This window comes from Cervus elaphus, chromosome 21 (genome assembly GCF_910594005.1).
Source record: "Cervus elaphus chromosome 21, mCerEla1.1, whole genome shotgun sequence".
Classification (NCBI taxonomy): domain Eukaryota; kingdom Metazoa; phylum Chordata; class Mammalia; order Artiodactyla; family Cervidae; genus Cervus; species Cervus elaphus.
Window position 1 is genome coordinate 27,121,705 of NC_057835.1, and position 27,016 is coordinate 27,148,720.

At 45.5% G+C, this 27,016-nt stretch overlaps 1 protein-coding gene across 1 annotated transcript; it reads right to left on the reverse strand.

The window, feature by feature from the left end:
* Nucleotides 1-10,472: 10,472 nt before the first annotated feature.
* Nucleotides 10,473-25,267, reverse strand: LOC122679586 (epidermal retinol dehydrogenase 2-like). The gene is made up of 7 exons (XM_043880415.1): nt 25,114-25,267; nt 20,587-20,933; nt 17,206-17,337; nt 14,978-15,077; nt 12,928-13,072; nt 11,762-11,887; nt 10,473-10,777 (listed from the first exon to the last, which is right to left on the reverse strand). The coding sequence occupies exons 2-7, from the start codon at nt 20,917-20,919 to the stop codon at nt 10,684-10,686; spliced, it is 930 nt and encodes a 309-aa protein (XP_043736350.1). The 5' UTR covers nt 20,920-20,933; nt 25,114-25,267; the 3' UTR covers nt 10,473-10,683.
* Between the last annotated feature and the right edge of the window lie 1,749 nt (nt 25,268-27,016).

Here is a 27,016-nt window from a genome sequence, read left to right on the forward strand (position 1 = left end):
TGTGTTGGTTTCTGCCATAAATCAACATGAATCAGCCATAGGTGTACATATGTCCCCGCCCTCTCACCTCCCACCCCATCTTACTCATCTAGGTTGTATCAATCCATCTTTAATCTCATTGATTCTTTCCTTGGCTATATCTAGTCTACTAATGAGCCCACCAAAGACATTCATTTCTGTTTTGGTGCTTTGAATTTCTATCATTTTTAAAAAAAATTCTTTGAGTTTCCATCTTTCTGTTTGCATCACTCTGATGCATGTTTTCCCCACCAACTGCATTGGGAAGACTTCCACACTCATAACACTTCCAACATCAGATGTGTGTGTGTGTGTTTTTTTAATCCCCACATAAAGCAGTTTTGCAGTTCTCAGTGGACACTGACTGAGTGTCTTATAAATGGACACAGTTCAGACACTATCTACCTGGAGCTCGAATCTGCTTCTACAGGTTAGGGCTCAGTCCCATCAGACTGACCCCACTTCAGATGCCAGTTGTAAGCACAGGTTGTCATCAGTGTTTCTGACCTACTGGCTTGAAATAGAAGTTCCCATGCCTCCTTTTGTCAGCCTGAGTAATTTGCTGGAATGGCTCACAGAATTCAGAGAAACATTTACTTACATTTATGAGTTTATTATAAAGTGAAAGTGAAGTGAAAGTGTTAGTTGTTCTGTTGTGTCTGACTCTTTTGCGATCCCATGGACTATAGCCCTCCAGACTCTTCTGTCCATGGGATTCTCCAGGCAAGAATACTGGAGTGGGTTGCCATTTTCTTCTCCAGAGGATCTTCCCAACCCAGGGATTGAACCTGGGTCTACTACATTGCAGGCAGATTCTTTACCATCTGAGCCACCAGGGAAGCCCTACAGAAGACAGAGAAACACTTACACATTTAAGTTTATTATAAAGGATGTTATAAAGGATACAGATGAAGAGCCAGAAGAGATGAATTGCGTAGAGGTGGGAAAGGTTCTGAGTGCAGGAGCTTCTGTCCCTATGGGACTGGGGGTGCCCATCCTCCAGCCGTGGGAAGCATTCACCAACAGGGACACTTTCTGAAGCCTGTCCTTCAGGTTTTACAGAAGCTTCTTACATAGGCATGACTGATTGCATCATTGGCCTTTGGTGACTGATTGAGCCTCCAGCCACTCTTCCCTTCCCAGAGGTTGAAAATTCCAACCCTGTAATCATGATTGGTTCCCCTGGCAACCAGCCTGGACCCTTTTTGAAAGTCCCACCATTAATCTAAACTCAGGTGTGAGTGAAAGGGACTTGTTAGGTGAGTTCTAGGACATCCAGTTTATCTTTATCGCTTATCACTTAAGAGTTGTGAGAGTTTTAGGAACTCCGTGCCAGCACTGGGGAAGAGGAATGTGTATGTCTTAATACAAATCACAGTATCACAATTACCTGTCTATTTGTGCATGTTATCTACTATTTCCATGAGAGCCCTTAATATATTAATCTATTTATTGTAAATTTCTTGCCCGGTAATGTGAATATCTGTGTCATCTGTGAGTCTGGTTTCAATGATTACTATGCCTCTTCAGACTGTGTTTTTTCAAAAAGCATGCTTTGCAATTTTTGGTTGAAAGCTAAACATGTTTTATTGGGTTCTGGGAATGGGAGTAAATAGGCTTTTGGTGTGAGGGTCTTTCCCAGTGATCCCTCTTCCCAGAGCCAGGAAGGGATCTTTCTCAGACCTTTACTGTGAGAACCTACTGGGATTCCTGTTGAAAAAGCCCATTGAAGTGTGGGGGTCCTTAAGATTTTAGTTTTCAAAAGTTTCTTGTTGTCATGCTAGTTCATCATCATTGTTGTTTAGTTGCTTGGTCATGTCTGACTCTTTGCAACCCCATGGACTGTATCCTGCCAGGGTCCTCTGTCCATGGGATTCCCAGGCAAGAATACTGGAGTGGATTGCCATTTTCTTCTCCAGGAAATCTTCCTGACCCAGGCATTGAACCCACATCTCCTGCATTGCAGGCAGATTCTTTACCATCTGAGCCATCAGGGAGGCGTATCTATAACTACCTATATTGGTTTTTTTGGATTCTTTTCCTTTATAGGTTGTTACAAAATACTGAGTATAGTTCCCTGTGCTATACAGTAGGTCCTTGTTGGCTATTAATTTCTATATAGTTGTGTGTATATGTTAAACTTCTAGGTTCTAGCAATGTGTCTGGTACCACTTGAAATTCTTTTTTTTTTTTTCTTTTCTTTTTTTTTGGAAATTCTTTATAACACATTTGCAATGACGTTTTAAAACCTATATGTTAAGGGTATTTTAGTATTTCACTGCAGAAAGTGGAATTATTTACAGTTACGGATTTCTACAGAATATTCTTTTTCAGACTTTTAACTTTTTACTTTGTATTGGAGTATAGCTGATTAACACTGTTGTGATAGTTTTAGGTGAACAGCAAGGGGACTCAGCCATACATATACCTTTATCCGCTCTCCCCCCAGCCCCGTCTCATCTAGGCTGCCACATAATATCAAGTAGAGTTCCCTGTGCTATACAGTAGGTCCTTGTTGGTTATCTATTTTTTAATATAGCAGCAGGTACCCAACCTTCCCCAAACTCCCTAACTCTCCCTTCCTCCCAGCAACCATTAGCTTGTTTTCTAAATCGATGAGACTCTTTCTGTTTTGTAAGTTCGTTTGTATCACTTCTTTGTAGATTTCACATATAAAGGATATAGTGTGATATTTCTCCTTCTCTGTCTGACTTACCTCCCTCAGTATAAAACTCTCTAGGTCCATCCATGATGCTGCAAATGGCATTATTTCATTCATTTCTATGGCTTAGTAATATTCCATTGTATACATGTACCACATTTTTTCATCCATTCCTCTTGTCAGTGGACGTTTAGGTATAGAATAGTCTTTTAATTCTTTGTAATTAAAAGAATTTGCTATCTTTTGGAGTACACACACACACACACACACACACACACACAAAGAAAATATAATGTTCTACTTCGATGTTTTTACTCATGTTACTATTCACTATTCTCTATGTAGGCCACTTATATTGATATAATTTTGGATAAACTTTGGATCTTGACTGTCTTGTTATGATTCCTATTTGTTCTTTCTTTCCTCCTGACTTTCTCCTTTGTAACGTCTCTCTATCTCTTCCTGTCTTCCTTTCAAAAATATGTCCTGAATGTCCATTTTGTTTCACTCTGCAAAGTACTACGTGTACAAAATGGATTAGGTGTGCAAATGTATGCTATAGGCTCTTTTTAAAATTTTTATTTATTTATTTTTGGCTGTGCTGAATCTTCATTGCTGCACAGACCTTTCTTCAGTAGTGGCAAGCAGGGCTACTCTCTAATTGTGTTATGAGGGCTTTTCATTGCAGTGGCTTCTCTTGTTGTGGAGCACAGGCTCTAGGGCACATGGACTTCAGTAGTTATGGCACACGGGCTCAGTAACAGGCTCAACAGTTGGGGCACACAGGCTTAGTTGCCCCACAACATGTGGGATCTTCCTAGATTAGGGATCAAACCAGTGTTTCCTGCATTGGTAGGTAGATTCTTTACCAATGAACTGCCAGAGAAGCCCCTGTTACAGGCTCTTAACTGGAACGTTTTCTTGATACCTTGAACTTCTGGCAGAAGCCACAAAGCTGAGGATGATAAGGATCATTATATTCTGAAAAACCATGTTAAACATAGGCATGCAAAACTAGCTGATAGATGCCAACTTCTGGTTTCAGATTTCATCTTCTAAACATCAGGTTTCATCTCTGACATGAAGTCATCATTCCAATCTTAAACAACAAAATCTGGATAAAATGAAAACAAATGACTTTTCTTTGACCCATCAGAAAACTGAAGGCAATAAATTAGGTGTTTGGGATTAACATAGGAGACACAGTAAAAATCTGGTGTGTATTGAGCATTGTGTGTGGGTATGTTCATGACTCAGTTGTGTCCGACTCTTTGGGATCCTGTGGACTGTAGCCTGCCAGACTCCTCTGTCCATGGGATTCTGGAGTATTGAGCATTAGTAGGTACCAAACCATATGTTGGCATTTTATAACTGTCAGTTCATTTACTCCTTATGAGGAATTCAGTTCAGTTCAGTCACTCAGTCATGTCCGACTCCTTGTGACCCCATGGACCGTGGTATACAAGGCTTCCCTGTCCTCCACTATCTCCCAGAATTTACTCAAACTCATGTCTATTGAGTTGGTGATGCCATCCAACCATCTCATCCTCTGTTGTCCCCTTCTCCTCCCACCTTCAATCTTTCCCAGCATCAAGGTCTTTCCAGTGAGTCAGCTCTTTGCATCAGGTGGCCAAAGTATTGAAGTTTCAGCTTCAACATCAGTCCTTCCAATGAATATTCAGGACTGATTTCCTTTAGGATTGACTGGTTGGATCTCCTTGCAGTTCAAGGGACTCTCAAGAGTCTTCTCCAACATGACAGTTCAAAAGCATAAATTCTTCAGTGCTCAGCTTTCTTTATAGTCCAATTCTCACATCCATACATCACTACTGGAAAAACCATGGCTTTGATTAGATGGACCTTCATTGGTAAAGTAATGTCTCTGCTTATTAATAGGCTGTCTAGGTTGGTCATAGCTTTTCTTCCAAGGAGCAAGTGTCTTTTAATTTCATGGCTGCAGTCACCATCTACAGTGATTTTGGAGCTCCCCAAAATAAAGTATCTCACTGTTTCCACTGTTTCTCCATCTATTTGCCATGAAGTGATGGGACCAGATGCCATGATCTTAGTTTTCTGAATGTTGAGTTTTAAGCCAACTTTTTCACTCTCCTCTTTCACTTTTATCAAGAGGCTCTTTATGAGGAATTACACATGAGGAATTACAGTCATCTGCAGCATTGCAAAAGGGTTTCAGAAAGCTCACATCACTTGACATAAGTTGCATAATTCAACTGATTTGAATTCCCATATATGATCTGAGGGAGCCTGTGACCAAGATCACTGAGACCCAGTTTCCCATGTTTAGAAATCTCTGCAGTTATTAAATGGAATCATGGCTGCTATAATAAAAGCAACAATCCTCAGTCTCACTTGCATCTGACTAATAATGTTTGAAGAGCGTGTTGTGTGGCTGTTTCTAGAAATATTCTTAAAAGGCAAATTGTGCCTGTGTCTTTTTCATCCTTATCCCTTCCTACATCTGCTGCCTGGAGGGGTCTGTGACAGCTGCCATCTTGCTGGTAATGCTGTTGCCACACTATGGGCATGACCAAATGAGGAACTGTCTGTGGCCCAGGTCACTGGAACTTCATGGAGCAGAGCCCACATGGAAGGCATGCTCCACCTACCTTCAGACTTTCCCATGACAGAATACACTTATAGTTCCTAACTCTCTGTTATTTAGTCACTGTTACAGCTGAACCTTATTTTAATTTTTTTGTAATTTATTTGTTATACATAATTTTGTTTGAGTTATATTCATTGTCTTAATATCACTCTTAATTTTTTTCTCATAAAGCATCTAGGAAATAAATGTGAAAGTTGAAGTCCTAAAAATTTAACAATCAACTTACAAAGTTTTGTTTTCAAACTTTAGAATTATCTAAACCACTGATAGGCTTCCTTGGTGGCTCAGATGGTAAAGAAAATGCCTGCAATATAGGGCCCGAGTTTGATCCCTGGTTTGGGAAGATCCCCTGGAGAAAGGAATGGCTACCCACTCCAGTAGGCTTCCCATGGGGTGCTAGTGGTAAAGAACCCACCTGCCAATGCAGGAGACGTAGGAGATGTGGGTTGAATCCCTGGGTCACTGACCTTGTTTTTAAACTAATCTATAACTCAATACCTTGGTCCTAGGAGGAAAATCTATGACAAACCTAGATAGCATATTAAAAAGCAGAGACATCACTTTGCTGACAAATGTCCATCTAGTCAAAGCTATGGTTTTTCTGTTAGTCATGTACAGATGTGAGAGTTGGACCATAAAGAAGACTGAGGGCCGAAGAACTGATGCTTTTGAATTTTAGTGCTGGAGAAGACTCTTGAGAGTCTGTTGGACAGTAGGGAGATCAAACCAGTCAATCCTAAAGGAAATAAACACTGAATATTCATGGGAAGGACTGATGCTGAAACTGAAGCTCTAATACTTTGTCCACGATGCAAAGAGCCGACTCATTGGAGAAGACCCAGCTCATTGGAAAAGACCCTGATGCTGGGAAAGATTGAGGGTGAGAAGAGAAGAGGACCACAAAGAATGAGATGGTTGGATAGCATCACTGACTCAATGGACATAAATTTGAGCAAACTCTGGGAGAGAGTGAAGGACAGGGAAGCCTGGTGTGCTGCAGTCCATGGGGTCACAAAGAGTTGGACATGACTTAGCAACTGAACAACAAACGATAACTCAATACCATGTTGAGCAATGCTGTGTATGGCAGAGATGAAAATATGTGATGTAAGTTCAAGTTCTCAGGTGGGAGGTAGCAAGGGCTCATAATCATATGGACTAGAAATTTGGTGATCCTTGTCTGGCATAGAACATTGGGTTCACATTGACCTTACTCTACCTTGAAAGCTCTGTCACCTACTAAAGGAGACTGCAGTGTGAGGGGGAAAGCTAAGACAAATTCAAAACTTTGCTACAATTTGGATGTTTCTGCTGCTTTCAGCAGTCTTCTGGAATTGAAGACCGGACAGCATCCATGTGCAAGTGGAGGTTTAAGAGGATGAAAGTCTATTCCCAGAGGCCCGCTCTACCTGCAGAGCAGAGCCTGGAATGGTTGAAGCAGCCAGCACCCTCTGTGTCTGATGAGAAGTCCTGGGAAGTGTGGATTCCAGACCGTGGCCTTAGCAGAGGTAAGACTGTGGTCCTAAGTCTTTCCCTAGCAGCTTCCATTAAAGCTTGTCTTCTAGAACATAGAATCCAGCATGGCAGCAAATATCACCTTTTACCTTCTTGGTCATCAGACTGAGAAGATTCATTTCTGGACCTGATGCAGAGTGCTGCCCTGGTCCAAATGTCCTGGACTTTGCCTGAGATGCAGAGTGGGAAGGTTTTGAAGGCAGAGTGGGTCTGTGGTTTCCATCTGAGAAGAGGATACATAGCCATTTGGGGAAGCAGACTGTGACAGAGCTATAAGTTGACATCAACAGGTGTCTTTATCTTTTTCCATAGTGCTGTAACCCCTGATGTTTAACTAGCTCTTGCAGTGCAAAACAGGGAACACACTCAGCCTCCATTGCAGGCTAGTTCAGTCATGTGACTAATTCTGGCCAATAGCATGTGGTGTTGGAAACCCTAATTCCTAGTGTGATGATATGTGGAGATGGAGCCTTGGGGAGGTAAGTAGGATCAATTAGATTGTGAGGGTTGGGCCCTCATGATAGCATTAGTGCCCTTATAGGAAGAGCATGATCTCCCTCTCTCAGTGATCACACACAGGGGAAGGCCATGTGAGGACAGCGAGAAGAGGGCTGACTGCATGCCAGGAAGAGCCTTCACCAAAACTGCACCCAGCAGCACCTTGACCTTGGCCTTTCAGCCTCCAGAACTGAGAAAACAAATGTCTGTTATTTAAGCCCTTCAGTCTCTGCTATTTTGTCATGGTGGCCCAATCTGAGCTGACTAATACGACATCACAATGTAAATGCCAAACCACCCTGGTGGCCCATTGGGTAAAGCTCCATGCTCCCAGTGCAGGGGGCTGGAGTTTGATTCTTGGTCAGGGAACTAGATCTCACATGTCCCAACTAAGATCCACCACAGCCAAAGAAATAAAAAATAAAAGTAAACATTAAGATGATTAAAAAAACAAAACAAAACAAAACAAGCCAAAAAGCTGTCCCAAAACCAAGGTCATACATATCTTGCCCAGCCAAACTCCTTCCAAGATCAAGAGTTCTTCCTCATTCTTGAGCGGTATGCTGACTGTAGGATGTGAGGTGACGCAACCTGGAGGGCAGGGTGCCCACTCCTGGGGACAGCTTTTGTCTCCAGCCTTTTGAGTCTTGAGGCCTCTTTGGGTGTTGGGCTCTTGATCGTGGATTCATTAGGATTAAATTTCAGATGGAAACTGCCAGGAAACACTCTCTGAGGATGCTTGTTCCCCAGAGGTGTTAAATCACCTTGGTATTTTTTCTGGAATTCTCTAATTTACATGTGGTCTCTTCTCCTCTGAGTACTTTGAGTAGATCCAAATTCATTTAGACAGTTGTATGGGTACTGTAAAACCACAATTGAATTTCAGGACTCTGTAGTCTTCCAGCCAAGATGCACTCCAATTAGAAATAATTGCTGTTAATGCTGTTACGAGGTGGTGGGTGTCTGCTATGCCCCAGGCCCTTGTTCTACAAAATCTCCTTAGAGTCTCTTCTTTATTCTTCAGTTAAAGAAACAGACCCCTAGAATCTACGTGTTTGGAATCGTAATATGGGAGCAATATTGTGCCTCACTCTTAATTAACCTTGTTAGTCAAGGATTTGGCACAGGAGTTGGTAGATGTTAAGTGGTTCTTTGATCCTCTGAATGCAGGTCTCTGGTTGAGGAGGATGTCACCCTTGTGAAATAAATGGTATTTTTTCTTCAGCATCCACCAGATACCTTTATGATTCTCATTTAATGAAATCGTGTGTGTAAAGTGGCACGCTTTGTGCCAGGCTTGACAAATATGAGCTATTGTTTTTATGATCATAAAATAAGTTTTTTTAAAAATACATAATACCTATATTGTTAAGGCCTATATTTTTGCAAAATCCTTACTTTGTTGAAGAATTTTCTTCTCCAAAAAAACAGTAAAAAACATAACATTTTAGCCCAGCACTTCTGCAGTTTATATAATCACTGACATATGTGTGTGTGTGCTCAGTCGGGTCCAACTCTTTGCAACCCCATGGACTCTAGCCCAGCAGCCTCCTCTGTCCATGGAATTTCCCAGGCAAGAATACTGGAGTGGGTTGCCATTTCTTTCTCCAGGGGATCTTCCTAACCCAGGGATTGAATCCACATCTCTTGCATCTCCTGCATTGTCAGGTGGATTCTTTACCACTAGTGCCTCCTGGGAAGTCCAAACAAAGTATTTTAAACAAGGAAGATGCAGTTGCTTTAAAATATTGAAAATAATCACCCATTTTTGCAAAAAGAAAACATATTTTCAAATGTCTTTGTGGGCTAATTTTATGAAAAATGAGGTTTTAAAAAAGGCTTTCTGAAGGGAAAGGGAATACAGGGGCAGAGTTGTCAGAATCCTATAGGCGGCTCAGGAGAAATCAGTCCAGAATGGATTCTAGACGCCACATTTCCTGAGACGGCTGCCCCTCTAAGAGCATCTTACCCCGAAATGACTCTCACAGGGACTCCCAAGGTCCTCCTCCCCTGTCCTCACTCTCCAGTGACAGACAGGAGACAAAGGCTGCTGTTTCTCTCGCAAGGCAGGTGCTTCCACCCACCCAGGGAGGGAGCTCTGGGGCTATGGCAATTAACATATTTCTTTTACTCTTGTTTTTATAGTTAATCTCCAAAGCGTGAAAAGAGTTGGCCAGTTGATTAAACCCTAAGCATGCAATACATCTGAAATGAAGGCAGCCCTGATGAATATAAATGGATAAATTTGTTCCTTCTGTAAAAAAAAAAAAGTACCTTACGAGAAACCCAGTTTGAACTACTAAATGAAACACTTGAAATTACCCACAGGAATGGTTTCTGGTTTAATAGGGAACAGTTCATCTAACTCTGGAGGAGATCATTTCTTCAGGGTCATAAGCAACCACTCTTTGGTATCTTCTAGGAAAGCAATGTGATCCTATTTAAAGTTTGGTCTAGGATCACTGGGACTTCCCAGATGATGCTAGTGCTAAAGAACCCGCCTGCCAATGCAGGAGATGTAAGAGATGCAGGTTCAATCCCTGGGTCAGGAAGATCCCCTGGAGGAGGGCATGGCGATCCTACTCCAGTATTCTTGCCTGGAGAATCTCATGGGCAGAGGAGCCTGGTGGGCTACAGTCCATGCGGTCGCAAAAGAGTAGGACACAAGTGAAGTGACTTAGCACGCACGCCAGTATCACTGGCCCTTGGTCATACAGGAATGTGCAGGAAAGCTCCCTGACACAGTGCCCCTGGGGAGCCTTCAGCAGGTCTGGCAATTGCTCTCGGAATACCCAGGGCTGTAGAAACAAGCATCTTTGTGGGGAGGAGGACGAGCATCTGTGTGAGGATGATGTGGGAGTCTGACCTTTCTGTGCCAGACGGCACAGTTTCAACAAGGCCAAGTCTGAGAACAAGGTGATGGGGAACCCAGAGCTCTGTGTCCTCAGGACACCCCACCTCCGCAGGCACTCAGGCTTCTTCTCAGCCCTCACTTCCCCTGTCCAGTGCAAGTTCAGCCAGACACCCGACCAAAATGATGGGCAATTCATAAGAGAGAGAGGATTATCTCACGTCCACACATGGGGTCACAAAAGGTCGGATGTGATATAGTAACTAAAACAATAACAATAACAACAATCACTTCCACAGCAGTTGCAAGCAAACAACAAAAATGGACTTTTTTTTTTTAATTTAAAAAACTTAACAGAAAAGCAGAGAGCGACATTATTTTCAGAGGCACTGGTTGCAAATAGCAGACAAAGAACTGTGCTTATGGTCTCCATGTACATTCTGTCAACAAAGACACTTCTTCATTGAAACAGATGTTGTGTAACTGTGGGTATTTCAGCCACAGAAGCAGTCTTCAGTTTTTCTTCCTGGAGCCAGTGAAGCCATCCATTACATTAAAGGCCCCCAGGTACTCACCCAAAAGCAGCCCCAGCTTGAGGGGCAAGAAGCTAAAGAGAACACAAGAGGGAACATCTTGGTTATCATTCATGGAACATCTTTACGAGCTCCACTGAAAAGCAGGGCCGTTGACTTGCTGCAGAAGACGTGAGTCACCCATGCCCACCTGAACGTCCCTGTCGTGGGTCACTCAGGGCTCATCCACCACGTGGGATGACACTGGCCCAGGGTCTCTGTGTCTCTCTTTGCTTTATTTACCTTATTCACTCACTTCCGTGTCAGTCTCAAGGCCTGACTACATTCTGTAATGATGGACAGGAAGCGTGCAGCCTTGAGGAGTCTTGATCCTGCCTTGCAACCTCGCTCTGTTGCTCAAAGTGCTACTGGGCTGTGATTGAGGAACAATCAGTTCCTCCCACTGTCCAAAGAAGTCATTGACCTTTCTTTCCTGGACAACTGAGAGAAGTCCATGCAATAGCTCCTCAGAGCTTTGGCAAGACCCAACTAAGACTGTCCATCTTCTCCATCCCCCTTGCCCCTCCTGACACTCTGACCCTGTCCATCATGACGTTCACACCGCAGGACGAGAAAGGGCACAGTCAGCCAACTGAAGACTTGTCCTAGGAGTGGGGACAAGAAAAGGGCCCTGGGCTCATGGTCCCTCTGGGGGCAGCCCGAGATATCCAGGGGGTCCCTGCCCTTCCCAGTTTCAGGTCTCTGATCAAACATTATCTTCTCCATGCGGCCATCCTGACACTTACATCAGGATGCACCCTAGAGCCCTTGCCCCACAACAGGAAAAGTCGCTGCAGTGGGGAGCCTGCTCACCACAACTACACAGTGGTCCCCACTCACTGCAACTAGAGAAACGCCCACACAGCAATGAAGACCCAGCACAGGCAAAAATAAAATAAATAAGTAACAGTTATCCCCCCCTCCCGCAGTTATCTTTTAAATGGCTGCTCTTTGTTGGCTCTGGAGTAAGCTGTTGACTGGACTGGCACATTGAGAATTAATAGGAGTAGAAACATTACCTTTTTAAAAACACGATGAAGTATATAAACTTGGGCATATACAGGTACAGGTTTTCTTGCAGGATAGCATCTACTATCTTCCTGACTGCATATTCTGGCTCCAGAATCGGTAAGAGAGAAGGACAGCTGGTGGTGGGGGGAAGGGGGGGTTTAAAGAAAACAAATAAGAAATTAGAGAAAACAATTCTTAAAAATTACAATAAAACAGTTGTAAGCTTCCCAGGTGGAGCTAGTGGTATTGAACCTGCCTGCCAATGCAGGAAACATGAGACGTGGGTTCCATCCTGGGTTGGGAAGATTCCCCTGGAGGAGGAAATCACAACCCACTCCAGTATTCTTGCCTAGAGAATCCCATGGACAGAGGAGCCTGGCAGGCTACGGTCTATAGCGTCACAAGAGTCGGACACAGCTGAAGTGACTTAGCAAGCATGCACACACAAGACATCATCATTTATTGCTTTCTTTTCCTTCCAGATTTGATATTTTTCTATACTTGCTCTCTTATTATCAATATGGTGAGTAATAACATAACTAGAATTTGAAGTGGAAAACAGGGATTCTAATTAACACAATGATGTTATAATAGGCACATGTGTGAAACCACATTAATCAAATGGCCTAAATGTTGCAAAGCGCATCTTTGAAAAGTAACTGCCTGTCATCTGACAAGTGCAGACTGGGTATTTAGACCTCTTCATCAACTTCTCGTCCTTCTGTGGAATCAGGGGTGAGAGCAGGGTAGAGTTGGTGGCAGAAAGGGGGTGTGTGACAGGAGCGCCAAGGAGATGGGGGAGCAGGTCGCGGCCACAGGGTGGCCTTGAAGACGTGGATATAGCCTTGATATTTGTGTGCTGTGTTCATGCTTGGCTGTGTCCGACTCTTTTCGACCCCATGGACTGCAGCCCACCAGGCTGTTCTGTCCATGAGATTTCCCCGGCGAGAATACTGGAGTGGGTTGCCATTTCCTTCTTTAAGCCTTAAACTGTCATTATTAAACCCAGTGTCTTAATCACTAACACATCTAAGGAAATAAATTCTAAAACCGTTTATAAAGTAGGCTGAATGCTGGAAAAGTCTTTTCAAACAACATTAGCCAGAACAAAATAAAATCGATGGTCAATCATTTTTCAAAATACAGTTCCTTTGAAATCAAATGACATGCTTACCCAGTAGTACATCCTTCAAACATTCCGGTTTTTATAAAAAATGGACACACGATAGTCGTTTTGATCCCCTTCTGTCCCTTGGCAAATGTTTCTAAAAATATTGATTCAGCAAATCCATTGGCTGCAAATTTACTTGCACAGTAATCTGAAAAGACAAATGATACTATTATATAGTGTAAAGTTTTAAAATGGCATTATAGGGAGATTTCCTTGTAACATGAATACTGGCAGAGACAAACCATTTCAGAGTTCTTGTTTTGCTTGATTTTGGTCTGCTCTGCCTGGAAGATGACTGGGATGAGTGGGTACAGCCCAGGGGGAGGGAACCTGCATTCCAAGTAGCAGCCCCAGAGGTTCTGATTCCAGGGAGTTGCTGCCCACGCCGGGAAAACTTGTTTCTAAGGGAGCCAGGGAGGAGAGACCTGCATCTGAAGAGAGAGATGCTGTGTCTAACAAAAGGATTTAACAGGAGCTGTAAATACACTTGTGGTATGTCAAGGACCTGTGACTTCTCAGATGTACGAGAGAGAGGGGTAATAATAATGCCTGATGGATTCTGAGGAGGACAGAGGCAGGGAGACCCAGGCTACAGGGAGACGTGTACAGACTGCTAATATTGGGGTGACAAGTGGTTCTGGAAACCTATCTGGCAGCTGAGAGGTACTTGCTGAGACCAGTGCTGTGAATCTGGAACCAGCTGTCAGTCAGCCAGCTTGCTGGTCTGCTACCTGAGTGTTGCAATTAGGGTTCTGATGGATGAGCCTCCAGGGGACACCCTGGGGGTGGGGGAAGGACAGGACTTCCTAGAGCCAGCTCCCCGGTGGGTCCTCTTCACCGAAGATCTTGTTGTATGTCTTATCCCCTCCCCACTGCTAATGTCAACTCGGTTGCAAGGGACATGGAAGTGACAACAAATTCCTGCCAGTCTCCAACCAATGGAACAGCAAAAGAAGGTTAATGTTAAGTTTCCCTGGGTGAAGACATTTTCTCCAAGTTCCCAGCCAGGGGAGACCACTTAATGGAAAATTCATAGAGCAGAAGGGGCCTCTCTTTTTTTGGCCGCGCCGGGTCTCCATTGTAGTGTGCAGGCTTTCTCTGCTTGCAGTATGTGAGGGCTTCTCTAGTTGTGGAGCACAGGCTCTAGAGCGTGCATGGGCCTAGTTGCCCTGAAAAGACTCTTGAGAGTCCCTTGGGCAGCAAGGAGATCAAACCAGTCAATACTAAAGGAAATCAACCCTGAATATGCACTGGAAGGACTGATGCTGAAGCTGAAACTCCAATACTTTGGGCACATGATGCGAAGAGCTGACTCACTGGAAAAGACCCTGATGCTGGGAAAGATTGAGGGGGTGACAGAGGATGAGATGGTTGGATGGCATCATCAACTCAATGGCCATGAGTTTGGGTAAACTCTGGGAATCTGTGGAGGACAAGGAAGCCTGGTGTGCTGTGGTCCAGGGGGTCGCAAAGAGTCAGACATGACTGAGCGACTAAACAGCATGTGAGATCTTAGTTCCCTGACCAGGGATGAACCTGCACCCCCTGCATTGGAAAGCAGATTCTCATTCACTGGACCATGAAGGAATTCCCAGAAGGGTCCTCCTTAACCCCCTGATGACAGTGCCAGGTGAGTTTAGGGGAAGGTGACTATGCTGATCACTGGTGTAAGGAATATATAAGTAGGGTCTCTTTCTTTGATAATTGCTTTACAATGTTGTGTTAGTTTCTCCTATACAACAACATGAATCAGCTGTAAGTATGTGTATACTCGCTCTCTCCTGAGCCTCTCTCCCACCTCCTGATCCCACCCAGCTAGGTCTTTTATTAATTCCAGGGGATTGCATAAGACCTAATGATTCTAAAGTGCACAGTTCAACTTCGTGTAAGTATAGCAGCTGGGCAGTTTTGCTGGCTGATAAAGTTCTCAACAGCTTACCTTACTGAATATATGTCTTCACCTATTACCATTTATTATTAGTGCACCAAGTCAGTGCTAATTATTCAGAGCTATTGCTCAAGCTGCGGTTGTGAAATACCGTATTTCTCTTACCTGCCAGTCCATTTATTCCAATTAATCCAGCTGAACTTGAAATGCACACCAAATGTCCATGGTCGTTAGCAATCATAGCAGGTAGAAAGGCTTTATAAGTCTAAGAAGATCAAGGTAAAACGTTTAACATTTTATAGCACATTGTATTTTTTTTCAGCTGTTTATGCAATCATGATTGAAAAAAGTTGTTCAAGTTCAAAAAAATACCTGAAGGAAATGGGACATTCAAACTTAACTATCTGGCAAGTAACCATCTGAACTTGTTTAAGCTGTGGATCAATATTTTGCTGGTGGTTATTCCAGTATTTCAATTGGAATTTCAATTATTAAAAATAATTTACTCAAACTTACATTTGCTCACATTTGACTTTTAAAAACACAACAAAAACAGCAATTGAAACAGTACAGGAAAATCTTAATTGTGGCATCCACAGTCCACAAACCAGTAAGACTACTCAAAGATATGGTTATTTAGATTTATCACCATAAATGATAAATTTATTTTTATAATATAAAAATGATAAATTTATAATATAAAAATGATAAATATAAAAAATGATAAATTTTTCCTCCCTTGGCTTATATTTGAATTTCAAATTTTTCTTCAACTTTGTTCACAGGACATGTGGCTGTTGGTTTCAGTTTAAAAATATCACTTTGTTTTTAAACTCATCTGGCCTGTCAGGGAGATGTGGTCATGAGCAAGAGCCAGGAGGGGCAGAACGAGGGCGTGTGCATGGCTGGAGAGGCTGATGTGACTGGTCTGTGCAAAGGCTAGGACAATGCAACTTGAGTGTGGGCACCTCTCCTTGCGAGTCAGGACCATGCCTTTTAATGTTCAAGGCATGTAGTTATCAGGCTGCTGGTGGGCACGCTGTCCCTGGAAGAAAAGCTATGACAAACCTAGACAGCGAAAGGGAGAGACATTACTTTGCTAACAAAGGTCCGCATGGCCAAAGCTATGGATTTTCCTGTAGGCATGTATGGACATAAGAGCTGGATCACAAAGAAGGCTGAGGGCTGAAGAATTGCTGCTTTTGAACTCTGGTGCTGGAGAAGACTCTTGAGAGTCCTAAAGAATATCTGTGCTGTCCTTGATTCATCCAATCAATCCTAAAGGACATCAACCTTGAATATGAATTGGAAGGACTGATGCTGAAGCTGAAGTTTCAATACTTTGGGGACCTGTTGTGAAGAGCTGACTCACTGGAAAAGACCCTGATGTCGGGGAAGATTGAAGGCAGGAGGAGAAGGGGGTGAGAGAAGATCAGATGGTTGGATGGAATCACTCAGTCAATGGACATGAGTTCAAGCAAACTCTGGGAGATAATGAAGGACAGAAAAGCCTGGAGTGTTGCAGTTCATGGGGTTGCAGAGTCAGACATGACTTAGCAAATGAACAGCAACAACAAAGTTGACTGTGCATCTTAGTGTGCCCCCAAACAGACCTGGTGGATGTTTGCTTGTTAATTATGCCTCCTTTCACTTCAAGGGAGTTCCTGCCTAGGCAAATGATGAGGTCACCTGGTCATGTCTAAGCGCGGTCACTTTTAACTTCTATGAGCCCTTATCTCACTGGGCTGTTTGAAGGCTTATTTATGAGGGGCCTGGGATGGTACCAGACAGGACGCTGGCCATCAGTACATGACTAGGACACAGGGCAGCTGTGTCCTTGCAGGATTCCCTGAGCAGAGGTGTGGGGAGGTAGAGCTTAAGTTGGATCAGGAGAGGACAGCTTGAGCTAGAACTGAGAAGTCTGTGCTTTACTTAAGACCAGTACTGCTGGAAGAGTCCACCCTGATGGTAAAGAATCCGCCTGCAATGCAGGAGACCCGGGTTCAATCTCTGGTCAGGAAGATCCCCTGGAGAAGAGAATGGCAACTCACTCTGGTATTCCTGCCTGGAGAATCCCATGGACAGAGGAGCCTGGCAAAGAGTCAGACAGAGTGACTAACACTTTCACTACTGTAAGAGAACAAGAAGAAGTCTAAGTCGCTTCAGTCGTGCCCAACTCTTTGCGGTCCCATGGACTGTAGCCCGCCAGGCTCCTCTGTCCTTGGGATTCTCCAGGCAAGAATACTGGAGTGGGTTGCTATTTCCTTCTCCAGGGATCTTCCTGACCCAGGGATCTAACCCACATCTCTTATGTCTCCTGCATTGGCAGGTGAGTTCTTCACCACTAGCGCCACCTGGGAATGACGTTTATAATGAGAAGAAAAAATACTTACCCATATATGTGCTTTGAAATTCACGTCAAGAGACTTTTCTATAAGCTCATCTGGGCAGTCCATGAACTTTCTGCCTGTTACGATTCCGGCATTGTTGATCAGGATGGAAACATCACCAACTTCTTTCTTCACCTGAATTGAATACAGAAATCAGCACCACCAGGGCAGCACAGGCAGACCCTGGAGATACACGGGTTCAGTTCCAGACCACCCCGCAGTAAAGCTGACACCAAAACATAGTGAGTTATACAAATGTTTTGGTTACTGGTGCATAGAAAAGTTATGTTTACACTATACTGTCATCTATTAAGTGTGCAATAGCTTTAGGTTTAAAAAACAAGTTGCCTTAATGAGAAATGCTAAAAATGCTAACCATCATTTAAGCCTTGACTGATCTGCAGTAACAAAGATCACTGATGACAGACCACCCAGAGCAAATATAATAATGAAAGTGTGAAGTATTGTGAGAAACAATGTGATGCTGAGACACCAAGTGAGCAAATGCTGTCGAAAGAAGGGTGCCATCAAGAGTTGCTTAAGGCAGGATTGCCACAAATGTTCAATTTGCAAAAGAAATCTTCAGATGGTAGAAAAAAATGCAATATCTGTGAAGTGCCATAAAATGAGGTGCATCCATAATTCTTTTATGTGAACTGGATTTATTTTCCTGTGGTTTTAGATGCTTCTGTCCTTGTTAACTCAGACTGAGTTGCTGCTGCAAGGCACTCTAAAAACAAAGCGTGTCTATTTCCTTGGCAGAGTTCATGGCACATCAGAGATCTAAGTCTAATGCCTTTCTACTCATCTTCCCCTCTTCTTATGATGTAACGCTCCTTTCCTACAGGGAGAGTTATTCTCATACTCAGTAGTGACATGGTTAGTGACTGTCCTATGCTAAAATGAAGTATGAGCAGCACGGCCTTTAAATGGACGTGGTGATATATCAGGCGTGATGCCATGCCATGTAAATCAAGCCCTGCCACTTGTAGCAACGGGGCTGGGGCAGGGAGGGAACGGAGGGAGTATGATCATCTTATGGATGTTTCAGACACACAGGAGCTCAGAACCCGTCCATCCTGTTTTCATCTCTTGGCTGGTTCTCTTCTCCCCAACACCAACGTTTAGGTGTAAGGTCTGTGAAGGGAGGATCAGAGGGGCCGCCATCTGTTGCTGTCCCACCGGCACTGGCCAGACTAGATACTTAATAACTTGAAGAAATAAAAATCCTGGGAGTGCCACTGGAGCCTTCCCTTTAGAGCAAACAGTCAGCAAGTGACCCAGGCTCTTTGTCAGATTTTTTTTTTGCACAGGGTTTTCCAGGCTTGATGGCAGGCGGTGGGGCCGTCCCTTGGTGTGCCTCTGTGTTTTGAATTTCATTCCTGTAATTTGTATCACATAGCAGGGGCCCTGTCCCCCGCGAATTAGAGGGAACCCCTGGCTGCAGCACCACTTACATCTGGCTCTGGCTCTGTGTGTTGTGTGCACACTCGTGTGGGTGTGCAGATGTGGGTGTGAACCTGTCTGTGTGGGTGATGCAGCTCTGGAGAGGGAGGCTGGATTACCGACGAGCCGACACTGCCACTCTCCTTATGCCTTCTCCCAGAACACATGAGCCCCAGCAAGGAACGTGACGTGCTCGGTATCCACTAGCCGATGAGATCCCTAGCCTCGGGGAAACTGAGGATTGCAATGCAGGCCAAGGAAACCGCATGTTTCATGTTGAAATTTTCAGATAGAAGTGCTGGAAACAATCTAACTTGAAGTCTGATATGGAGAGTGGCTAAAATATTTAGTCAAAGCAAAGCTGAACAGCAGTCAAGGCATTCTTCCCGGGGCAAAATCACATGCTGAACGGGGCTGTGTGATTCTGAACAATAAATGACTCAACCAGGATGCCAGGTGGCAAGGATGAACTTTCTGAACTTAGTCCCAAGCTATGATCTAGGGACACAAGATTTCGAAGTTACTGGGGTCTGTGGAAATAAAACACTGTCATATCAGCTGTAAAAGTTTGCACCTTGATTATTCCTCTATGGGATAAAAATTTCCTGCTTACCTTTCCTCTGTCAAGAACAAGAGGTAGAAATGGCTGGTTTATAGTATGAATGTCTTAAGGTCTTGTGTCTTTAAATGTGAACCAGTCACTGCTTTAAGACTGGCTCATAGCCAGAGAAGTGGCTCATAGCTGGGGAAGTCAACCTAGCAGGAGATTGTGTTACAAGTGCAAAGAGCTTAGTTTGCAAAAGTAGCTGCAGCAGACCCTCCTGCACTTTGAAAGGTGGTCCCCACACAAGCCCATGCCAGCTTGTCTGGTCTGGATCCCCAGACTTGCCAGGCAGCCTGAGATTGGTGATGGTGGTGGTCACGGATGTATAAGATGTAAAGACAAAAGTCACAACTTAAAAGAAACTCACTGGCCAGAGACCTGCACACCCCTCCACTGGGGAGTCAGATGAGAAGCTGCAAGCAGAGCCCAGTTAGAGCCTACACGCTGGGCAGGAAACTTCCAGCAGGCACATCTACTTTCTTCCTTCTCCTGAAACCAGGGAACTCTGAGAGCCACAAAAAAGTAGTCCAGGAGAGTGCTGTGTGCAGTGCTCATGCAACGAGCAGGCAGAGAAATCCTTCTGAGGGAAGAGGAAGTGGCCACCACATGGGCATGTGCCTCCTCGGGCTCTGCGAATCCACTGGAGCCCCGGGCTCCTTAAAGTGTTCTTTATACATACTTCTCTACCGTCACCAAAGGGGCAGCTGCAGTTAAGAGTCTTTAGGATGAATAAAATATTTGCTTTTCATATGACCACGTGAGGGAAATGCAGGTTGAATGGAAATGACTGTTGGGCGTGGGGGAAACAGGTGGACTTGCAATCAGACTAGATACAGGTTCACCTCCTTGCATGGTCATCCCCTAGCTCTGTGACTCCCAGCAGGTTATTTATAGCCCTGTTTACCAGTTTTTGTTATGCCTCCATGAAAGGTGCTATGGCCTTTCTTTTACACGGTAACGGGGGGACCGGGCAACCAGCACATGAGCTGGCTGGAGGGCATTCTTCAGAGTCAAGAGACTCGTGTCCCACCTGCAGCTCTGCTACTTACTACCTGCACTTGTCAGGTAAGTCACCTGAGAAACTCACCTGCACTGTCTCCATTGTCTTATTTGTGAAGTGGAGATAATAAGAGGCCTGACTTTATAGGAGCATAATTCAGAGGGTGCCAAGCATGGTGTGTGGCACATAGCAAGACTCAAAAATGCTAACTCCCACGCCCTGATATTTTTTAGAGAGGCAAATTAGCAGAGGAAGGCAAATAGAGAAACTGATGGATGTCAGAGACTACATGAAGTCCTTACTGCCCATAGGAAGAGCAGGCACACAGGTTTACCTGATTGGCCACCCTATACACCTCCTCCTTCCGGCTGCAGTCACAGGTATAGGCACAGACCCTCCTGGCTCCAGCTTCCCCAGCCATCTTGCAGGTCTCCTCATTACTCTCCTGATTGATATCCCAGAGCACAAGCACCGACCCAAGCTGGGCAAATTTGAGGGCTAGGAGCCTTCCGAGTCCACTTCCAGCACCTGTTATAAGTACGATTTCACCAGCAACATTCTTCCGTGGCTTTGGGATTATAGTAAAAACTACAGTCTCCAGAAGAGCCAACAATGATCTTCCTAAGAAAGTGAGCAATTTCTTGGCTGACTTCAGCTTGAGTGCCATGTTCTGGCTGACACCTATAAAGCAAGAGGGACTCCGTAAGGACCTTATTCCATGGGGCCCATACTTCCTTGCAGAAGTGAAAGAAACTAAGAATCGTGATGTAAACATCCCTGTGTAGCAGACTCCGGACTGAGAAAGGGGGGACAGGGTCCACAGGGACCATCTCGACCAACTTGCATCACAGTGCCGAGCTCATCACATCCCCGCATGCCTGTTATGTGTTCTAGGTGACAGAAATGCTCGTTACCCAGAAACTGTAACCACGGCTACATTTAACCCAAAGCAGAATTCACTCTCTCATAGCTAGCTTTTCTCCATAATAAGTCCTGTAGGTTGATTTCACCTTCAAGGTCTTGACCCTATTGTGTTGATGACACAACTGCTCCCTCCTGGTTTTATTTTTTGCCTCCTTTGAGGCTTCCGTTTTCTCATTGCACTGTTGTTCTTTAAAATCTGAGATTCAAGAGGAAAATGTGAAATCCTGCTTGGATTAATGTACCTGAAGAGGAGTAATTAGACACACTAAACCTTGGCCCCTAGAACTTGCTGTCAGCACAGGATACATGTTTCCCAGGCTCTGAGGCTCCCACGCCACATCCCTTACTACTCGGCCCTGCAATTGTACGACATCTGGGGAGAGGGTGAGATAGCTAGGCCCTGCGCCTGTCTGGCTGTGGAGCCTGCGGCAGGCCACGCAGCCCCCCTGGGCCTCGGTCTCCTCCCTTCCTGGTGCTGTGGTCTAGGGTGGTTTTGCAAGTAGGATGAGAATGTTTGTGCATGCGTGACCACAATGCTGGCTCGAAGCTAGTGTTTTATGATGTTAGCTTGTTTCTCAGACTCACAGCACTGCCCACAGGAAGGTACCCGATAGGTTTGCCGAATGAATAAAAGGCAAACTTATACAGGGCTCAGTGGCTCCATCCTATCAGTCACTCACATTTTAGTGAGAAGGAGCTTATAAGATGCTTTCCAAACAAGCACCTGAGAAAGAAGGGAATGTCTTATTTCCTCCAGATGAGGAGAGAAGGGGCATACTATGCTGTGGGTGGGGGTTTCCCTGAATGGGGTGGCCAGCTGAGAGTTGGACGTGAGGACAGATGATGGACTTCATTAGTGAAGTGAAGCAGTTCCACACTGACTTTGACGCTTGACTGAGGACACACTAGTTCTCATAGATTCATTAAAGGATGGCTTGAAGTGTGGTCAGACCCTTAGGAAGTGGCAAACTAAATTGTTGCTTCTTGGCTCTTTGTATAGATGGGGCCTGGCAGGTCATAGTCCATGAGGTTGCAAAGAGTCGGACACGACTGAATGAGCATGCATGCATGTGTAGATGGGACCAAGAACCAGAAAGAATATGTGTGTGGCTTAGCCAGGATCCCTGTCTAGTTTGTTCAGGCCAGGTGAGCTCATTGTCACATTTCCTAGGCGTGGATTCTATGCAGGTACAATGCTGGGCCCTGGGGCTGAGTGGGTGGGCAGCCTCCCATAATCTCTGCCCTGGGGAGACAAGAGTCTAATGAAAGAATGAATACATCAGTACTCACTGCAGTGTTATAAAGGAACATGTGTGTTGGGGGCACTCTAGAGAGTAGCCAGGAGACCTGATTTAGATGGGAGTTGATGGAGGAGGCAACAGGGGAGATCTGTGGAAAGTGACCTTTGATTGAACATGCAAATGATAAACCGGGCCAGGGAGGGCTTGGGAGCGGCTTGCCCAACACAGGGAAGGAACAGTGTGAGCCTTGAGGTAGGTTTGCTCTGCGTGTCCAAGGAATAGGCATGCTGGTGGGGGTGGGGGTGGGGGAACGGGATGTTCTGGTGCAACAAGGAGTGCTCCCTGCTGTGGAGCACTTGGTTTTACCACACTTCGGATGAAATGGCTCTCAGACTCTCTGTCATCTTTGCTTCTGGATGACTGATAAAATCTCCCAGGCCCACAGGACTTGGAGAGAAGGTAGCTTAATGGGTGAACAGTGGTCTTCAGTGTCTCATTTTAAACACACTGTAAGGGGATGGATTCCTTCACATCTGAAGGAAGAGGGTCAGACTTCCCACAGGGATGCCACACCTTGGGCACCCTCCCCAGGTGGCAGCCTCAGCATTGTGCACACTCCTTCTGTGAGAAAACCCACACCTGCCGGTTTTGCACAACTCCTTTTAGGGACACCATGATGTATGTCCTCGCCAGGGGGACAATGGTCCACCTCTCTCCTCAGTGTCTCCAGCACCATGAAGATAGCTGGAAGCCTCACCACTCTCCTGGTTGACGTGAAAGTTATTCGTTTCAGGGGTTCTAGACTTCAGTTTTCCCTCGTCTCCGAGCTGGCATGACACAAGCTCTAGGACAAGCCACTTCTTAACCCGACCCAGCAGATGCTTCCCAGGTTCTCTAGAGCTGGGCTTCCTGAGGTCCCCCGCATTTGGGGGTTTAGGGTGTCTGCAGGGTACCGGCACAGGTAGTGAGGTCTATAGATTGTGGGTTGGAAACCTGGATCTGCCACCGACCTCTCTGCACCCTTGGTAAGAACTGTTGCATCTCTTGTGTTTCAGTTTCCTTCTCTGAACAGGGGGATTCTATTAGTACAAGCCAACATGTATGAAATATGGAAGGTGTGGAAGCTACATGAGGTTAATGCATGCTGCACGCTAAATTGCTCCAATCGTGTCTCACTCTGTGTGACTCCATGGGCTGCAGCCTGCCAGGCTCCTCTTGTCCATGGGATTCTCCAGGCAAGAATACTGGAGTGGGTTGCCATGCCCTCCTCCAGGGGATCTTCCTGACCCAGGGATCGAATCCTCAATTCTTACGTTTCTTGCATTGGCAGGCAGGTTCTTTACCACTAGCACCACTGGTATTAAGGAGTGTAATATGATTTCTACTGCTCCTTATGAAGGACTTCCCAGAAAATAATCTGTTACAACGAAGGAGACCCAGGTTCGATCCCTGGGTTGGGAAGATCCTCTGGAGAAGGAAATGACAAGCCACTCCAGTATTCTTTTTTCCCCCTCAAACTTCATTGTTGTCTTATTTTAAGAAATTGCCACAGCCACCCCAAACTTCAGCAGCTATCACACTGATCAGTCAGCAGCCATCAACATCAATGCAATATTCTTTACCAGCAAAAGGACTATAGCTTGCTGAAGCCTAGGATGATGGTTAACATTTTTTAGCAATAAAGTATTTTTTTTTTTTTTTATTTACACTCCAGTATTCTTGCCTGGGAAATCCCACGGACAGAGGAGCTTGGTGTGCTTCAGTCCGTAGGGTGGCACACAACTGGAGTCGGATACAACTTGGCGACTAAACAACAACAAACCCTTTGTGAAACTTCTGAGCAGATCGGAGGGGGAAAAAAGGTCCCCATTGTGCCAAGGAGCACAGCCCTCTCCAAGAGGCAGAGGGTGAGGGTGAGGGTGGAAGGAGAGGAGTTGGGCTAGATCTGAGTGCTGCCAGGTTTAGCTCCCATCCACACTCACCTACTATATGCCAGAAGAGTGCCAGGCACATAATGACAGCAAAATAAATACCAGCTAGGACTGTGATTGGTGCTCCAGCTAGCCTATGAATTACAGATACTCAGGCTATGCCAGAAAAAGAGGCCAATAGTAACTTTACTGAGGAACACAGGTAAACGTCTGGCTCTCTCTTAGTGTAAAGACTGCTCCTTAGGAAGTCAGGGAACATATGTGTTAAATTTCAACAGGCTGAAGACTTCTTTGGCGTCTTCATCCCATGGCTTACCCACTTAGTCCTAAAGCTGAGCTAACTTGGTGCAGCATAAACAGATGAGGCCTGCCTCCCAGGCCAGGGCTGTGCTGCCCTGCTAAGGGGGCACGGGGTGAATTGTGTGTGTGTGTGGTGGGTGGGAGTCTGGAGAGGGACAGCGACAAGCCAAGGCCAAGGTGGGTGCACGGAACAGGGGAGAGTGGGGCACCTGGGCACAATGCCCGGAAGGAGAGGAGAACACCCAGGAGGAATCCCGCCCTGCTCTGGCAAGGGGCGGGAGGCTGGCAACTCGGTTCTTGGGGACCGGGGAGCGTGGATCGCCGACGCAGTGGGCGCCTCGGGAACCCTGCACTCAGCGCCGAGTCTCCCCAAACGCGCACGCTCAGCGCCCCCACCCCCATTAACCTTAACGCCGCGGGCTGGTCTCGCACGACCCCGGCCTCCCGGAGACTTTGGTTACTCACCAGGGACAGTTGCCGCAGAGAAGCCCTCCTGGTCGGCCGCGGGAACCGCACCTCTGGCTTCAGCCCCGTGAGGTTCCGGGTTTATCCCGAGCGAGCGCAGCCGGGAGACCAAGACCTAGGGCGGGACGGCCGCGCCCGCGCGGGGGTGGGGCGCCCGCGGGGCTCTGCGCGCCGCAGGGGCGTGTCCGTTGCTAATTTTTTCTTCCCAAGCTGCCAGATTTGGAAACTTGTTCTGTCTCGTGGACCCGACGTGTACCTAGATTCCGGGCAAGTGCATCCCCCGGGGTCGTTTAACATTTGCGATGCCCATGGCTGCAGCTTGGATTATCAAGTCAGAATGGCTGGGTTGACAGGGGGCCCTGGCACCAACAATTGAAAAGTTCCCCAAGCATTTCATAAACGCAGATAGAGGTTGGGACCCTTGGAGAGGAGAACACGGGGGAGGCAGATGCGGGGTCCGTGAGGGGAGGGAGCCAGGTACTGTCCGTGTGGCCTGCAGTGCGGAGCAGAGGCTAGAACTGGGCTGTGTTTGGCTGGTCGGATTCTGGCCTGGGCCTTGGTATGTGGGCATGGCACACTGCGGGAAGCAGGTGGGTGCGGAGCTGGCAGGGGGCCTGGAGAAGTCGGAGAAGTTAATAAACACTGACCCGTGTTTATTGAACATCCTCTCTGAGTACAAATATCCAGAGACATAGCAATGCTGTATCTGTCGGGAAGAAATTAGAGATAATAATAAGCGGATAGCCTTAGGTCATCATTTACTAGGTCACCAGTGAAATGAGTGGGGTGGAATTTTATGGGTGGCATGAGCAGGAATATCAGATTATAGGGTGCTAAAGGAAGGACTGGGAGTCAGGACAAGATTGCTTTTGGAGTTTACTGAGGGTTAAGTGGGACACCCAGGAGCGCCCAAGGTGCACAGGAGAGCTGCTTAGCCAACATGTATCTGGGACAAACCTGGCTGTGTGATTAACTCAAGTCCGTGTGCTGGATGCATGGTGAGGCCAGACGCACTGGCACGTTGGAGTCTGGAGCAGAGAAGTGTTTACTGCAGGGCCCTGCAGGGAGATAAGGAGGCTCATGCCTTGAAAAGCTTCCGGCAGCTGGAAGGGTTTTGGCAAAAAAAAAAAAAAAATTATATATATATATATAATTATATTTATTTATATTTAATTGGTTGATGATTGCTTTACAATATTGGCTTGATTTCTGTCATGCATCTTTTGGGGGAGTTTGTAATCTCTTTGGTTCTGTCTCATTGCAACGAAAATTTGAAGTGACGGATGGACTGGTGTTACTGCCCTAGGAGGGACCAGTGTTACTGTTGTAGCCACGTGTTCTGGGAAACAAATTCATTCAGAAGGACAATGCAGATAGGACAATAAACTGTGAAGTACAGTTTATTACACCAGCACGCTGAAGGTAGAACCTCCTCTTAGTCAAGGACCCTAACCAGTTTTTGTGAAAACCTTATATACCCTAAGTGTACATGCCCAAACCCACCTCCCCAAATTTCCTGAAAATAGTCTGAACAATTGAAAAGAAAGATACAATCAAAGTTAACCCATGATTCATATGCCTTAAGCCTAGGTAGTTAACAGTGGACAATTATCAATAGGCCTGTGGTCATATGCCAATAAGCGTAATAGAATGTATGATTCTATTCTGTTACACAGATTATTAGGGCATTCTTTTAGATAATGCGGAGTCTAGGTAGGAGCCCTGGGGCTCTTCCTTCTGGGGGCCTGGTTTTCCAGCTGGTATGTCATTTCCATAGATACTGGGCATATAGCTCAAAGTCCACAGTCCGGCCCAAGATGGAGTCTTGCTTTCAAGACAGAGCCTGTTCTGTCTGTTTCCTCCTTTGTTATAGCTCAGTTTTATTTAGAAAGCAAAGAACTAC